The sequence below is a fragment of the Dipodomys merriami genome, unplaced genomic scaffold (genome assembly GCF_024711535.1).
Source record: "Dipodomys merriami isolate MVZ:Mamm:240054 unplaced genomic scaffold, mDipMer1.0.p SCAF_21, whole genome shotgun sequence".
NCBI lineage: Eukaryota > Metazoa > Chordata > Mammalia > Rodentia > Heteromyidae > Dipodomys > Dipodomys merriami.
The window spans coordinates 4,612,989-4,616,103 of NW_027203493.1; the positions used below are offsets into that span (position 1 = coordinate 4,612,989).

At 35.1% G+C, this 3,115-nt stretch overlaps 1 protein-coding gene across 1 annotated transcript; it reads left to right on the plus strand.

Annotated features, from left to right (window-relative positions):
- Positions 1-765: 765 nt before the first annotated feature.
- LOC138833604 (olfactory receptor 5T9-like) lies at positions 766-1,731 on the plus strand. Its single transcript, XM_070031886.1, has one exon. The coding sequence runs from the start codon at positions 766-768 to the stop codon at positions 1,729-1,731; it is 966 nt and encodes a 321-aa protein (XP_069887987.1).
- Positions 1,732-3,115: the final 1,384 nt, after the last annotated feature.

The following is a 3,115-nucleotide window of genomic DNA, read 5'->3' on the forward strand; positions in this document are numbered from 1 at the left end:
CATTTGGAAACATTTAAAATTAAATAATTTTGTAAACTATTTTTCACATTTCTATTTGATACAGTCTTAAATTTGATTTTTTCCATTTCAACCATTGCAAATATTAACTATGTAATATATAATAAATGTAAGATTACTATTAAGCTGAGTGCTGGTGTATCACACCTGCAATCCTAGCTACTCAGGAGGCTGATTCTGGAAGACAGATGTTTGAAGGAAGACATGTTTGAAGCAAAACTGGAGAGACAAATCGTGGAGCATGTTATCTCTAATTAACCAGCATAAAACTGGAATTTGGGGCATAGCCCAAATGGTAGAGAAACAACAATGTACAAGAAAAGCCAAATGAGGGCATGAAACCCAGAGTTCAGGGCACAGTACCAGCACACACACAAAAGTTACTGGAGAGATCTGTGCTTTCATTAGGATGTTTTGATTTAAAATTTCTTTATTTTTCATCTTTGTGAGGTTTAAGGGGAGATGATTTGTTATATGAAAATAGGTGTCAGAATATGTAAGAGAAACTATATTAAAATACAATCAATGAATATTTATGAGGTGTTTTTAACATGTTAAATGTGGTTTTCCTGTATTAAACGGAGTCTTAATTTTACTTATATAGCAAAATGCATCTACTTGTGGCAAAGTGGTTTCTGTCACCTCCTAACTCATTAGTGCTGAAGGAATCATTATACCAGTCTAAGAAAAAACTTCAGACAACTGATTAGAGTCTCTCAGCACAGAAAATAACCTTTAGAACTATAAATGAACATCAACATGGTTCCAAGGAAGAACGTGACTGAGGTGACGATGTTTATATTGATGGGCTTCACAGATGATTTTGACCTGAAAGTTGTATTATTTTTACTCTTTCTTGCAATCTATCTTTTTACTCTATTAGGAAATTTGGGCCTGGTTGTACTGGTCATTGTAGATGCCCACCTCCACAACCCCATGTACTATTTTCTCAGTGTCTTATCATTTTTAGATGCCTGCTATTCTACAGTAGTGACCCCCAAAATGTTGATCAATTTCTTAGCAGAAGATAAATCCATTTCGCGCTATGGATGTGCAGCACAGATGCTCTTGTTTGTTACTTTTGGGAGCACAGAATCATTTCTATTGGCTGCAATGGCTTATGATCGCTACGTCGCCATCTACAACCCTCTCCTCTACTCTGTGCGCATGTCACCCAGAGTGTATGTGCCCCTCATCGTAGCCTCCTATGTTGGTGGTCTTGCCCATTCCATCATACACACAGCGGCCACTTTTAGCCTGTCTTTCTGTGGATCCAATGAAATCAGGCATGTCTTCTGTGACATTCCCCCATTACTTGCTATTTCTTGTTCTGACACTCAGTTAAACCAGATTCTACTCTTCTACTTTGTGGGATCCATTGAGCTGGTCACCATTCTGATAGTCCTGGTCTCCTATGGTTTTATTCTATTGGCTATTCTGAAGATGTCTTCAGCTGAAGGGAGGAGAAAAGTGTTCTCCACGTGTGGCTCTCACCTGACGGGAGTGTCCATTTATCATGGGACGATCCTCTTCATGTATGTGAGACCAAGTTCCAAGCATGCCTCAGAGCATGACATGATCGTGTCGATATTTTACACCATCGTGATCCCCATGCTCAATCCTGTCATCTACAGTTTGAGGAACAAAGATGTGAAAGCAGCATTTCTAAGAATGGTAGAGAGATATGGCTTCATCACTAAAGTACACATTTAGAATAAAGATAAACTAAAAAGAATAAAGTGCTATTGAGCACCTGTATCTAGAAACAACAGAGCAAAAAGGCCTGGTTTCAGATAATAATACTTGGAAGCTCACAATATTTGCCAGTAAAACACTGAATAATCCTGCAACGTATGATTTTTTTAATGTATGAGAAGTATGTTTCTTATATCATGATTGCTATGCTCATTTTTTGTATTAAATATTTACTGTTGTAAATATATTTCCAACCTCTGTGATCTTTGATTTTTTTCACTTCTTAGATAGCTAGAGTTGACATCTGCCATTTTCATGTAGTAAATTGAGCAGTAATTCTGATGCTTTTTCCTTATTCTATAATATCTGTGGAGGACTTCGTAAATTTTATTAAATTTTCTCTCTTATTCTTATGTTTATATCCTTGTATGCTTTTTTGACATGGTCTTTCCTAGTTAAACTTCATACTTTTTAAATTCTATTATCATTTTGATCACTGACCAATCAAAAATTGATCACATCTGCTTTTCACCTACTTTAAATATAATGGATCCTAATATTTAAAACTTATTTATCTTAATGTTAGTGTATCTTAGAAACTAATCTATTAGTAAATTAGTTCAATTCATGAAAAATAATTTATAACAATAGTGAATATATATAACTCAAATACTGAATATTTATAAATATCTAATAGAGTAAGTAAATTTCTAAAGGCATAATCACCAAAATATTAAATGTCAATAAATTTACATTAATCTGATTTAAACATTGCATACTGTATACCTGTAACACAATCTCATATTAACATACTTCATCAATGAAATACAATTATGATTTATTAATGAAAACAATACATTTTAGATCATGCTCCTCCATACCCCCCCTAAAAAAGAATCAAAAACATAACTGACAAAAACATTTGAGTGCACTTTAGATCTCCATAACAGTCTAACTTTCAGGATTCTTGTTTTCTTGGGTCCTTAGCCCTGGGTTTCGACCCTCTTACTTAGCTGGTTTTTCATCATCCTACAGATTAAAGCCAGTGAGTAAGAGTAACAAACCTTAACAATCTTACTTTTTTTTGCAGAATGTGGTTATACTTGAAAAGTCATTCAGAGTAGGCATTCACTCGTCCTTAGTGAAGCATGCCTTTTTCCCTTGAAGGTGTTGGAATTGTTCCTCCACAAGAGACATCCTACTTTGTCACAGTAATGAAGACAGTTTTCTTTGTAAGACTTGAATTCTGGCCAAGTTCTGGTGGCTCATACCTGAAAATTTAACTACCCAGGATGCTGATATCTGAGAATGGAGATTCAAAGCCAGTGCTTGCAGGAAGGTCCATGAGACTCTTATCTTCAGATATGTATTAACAATCCAGATGTGGAGCTGTGACAATATT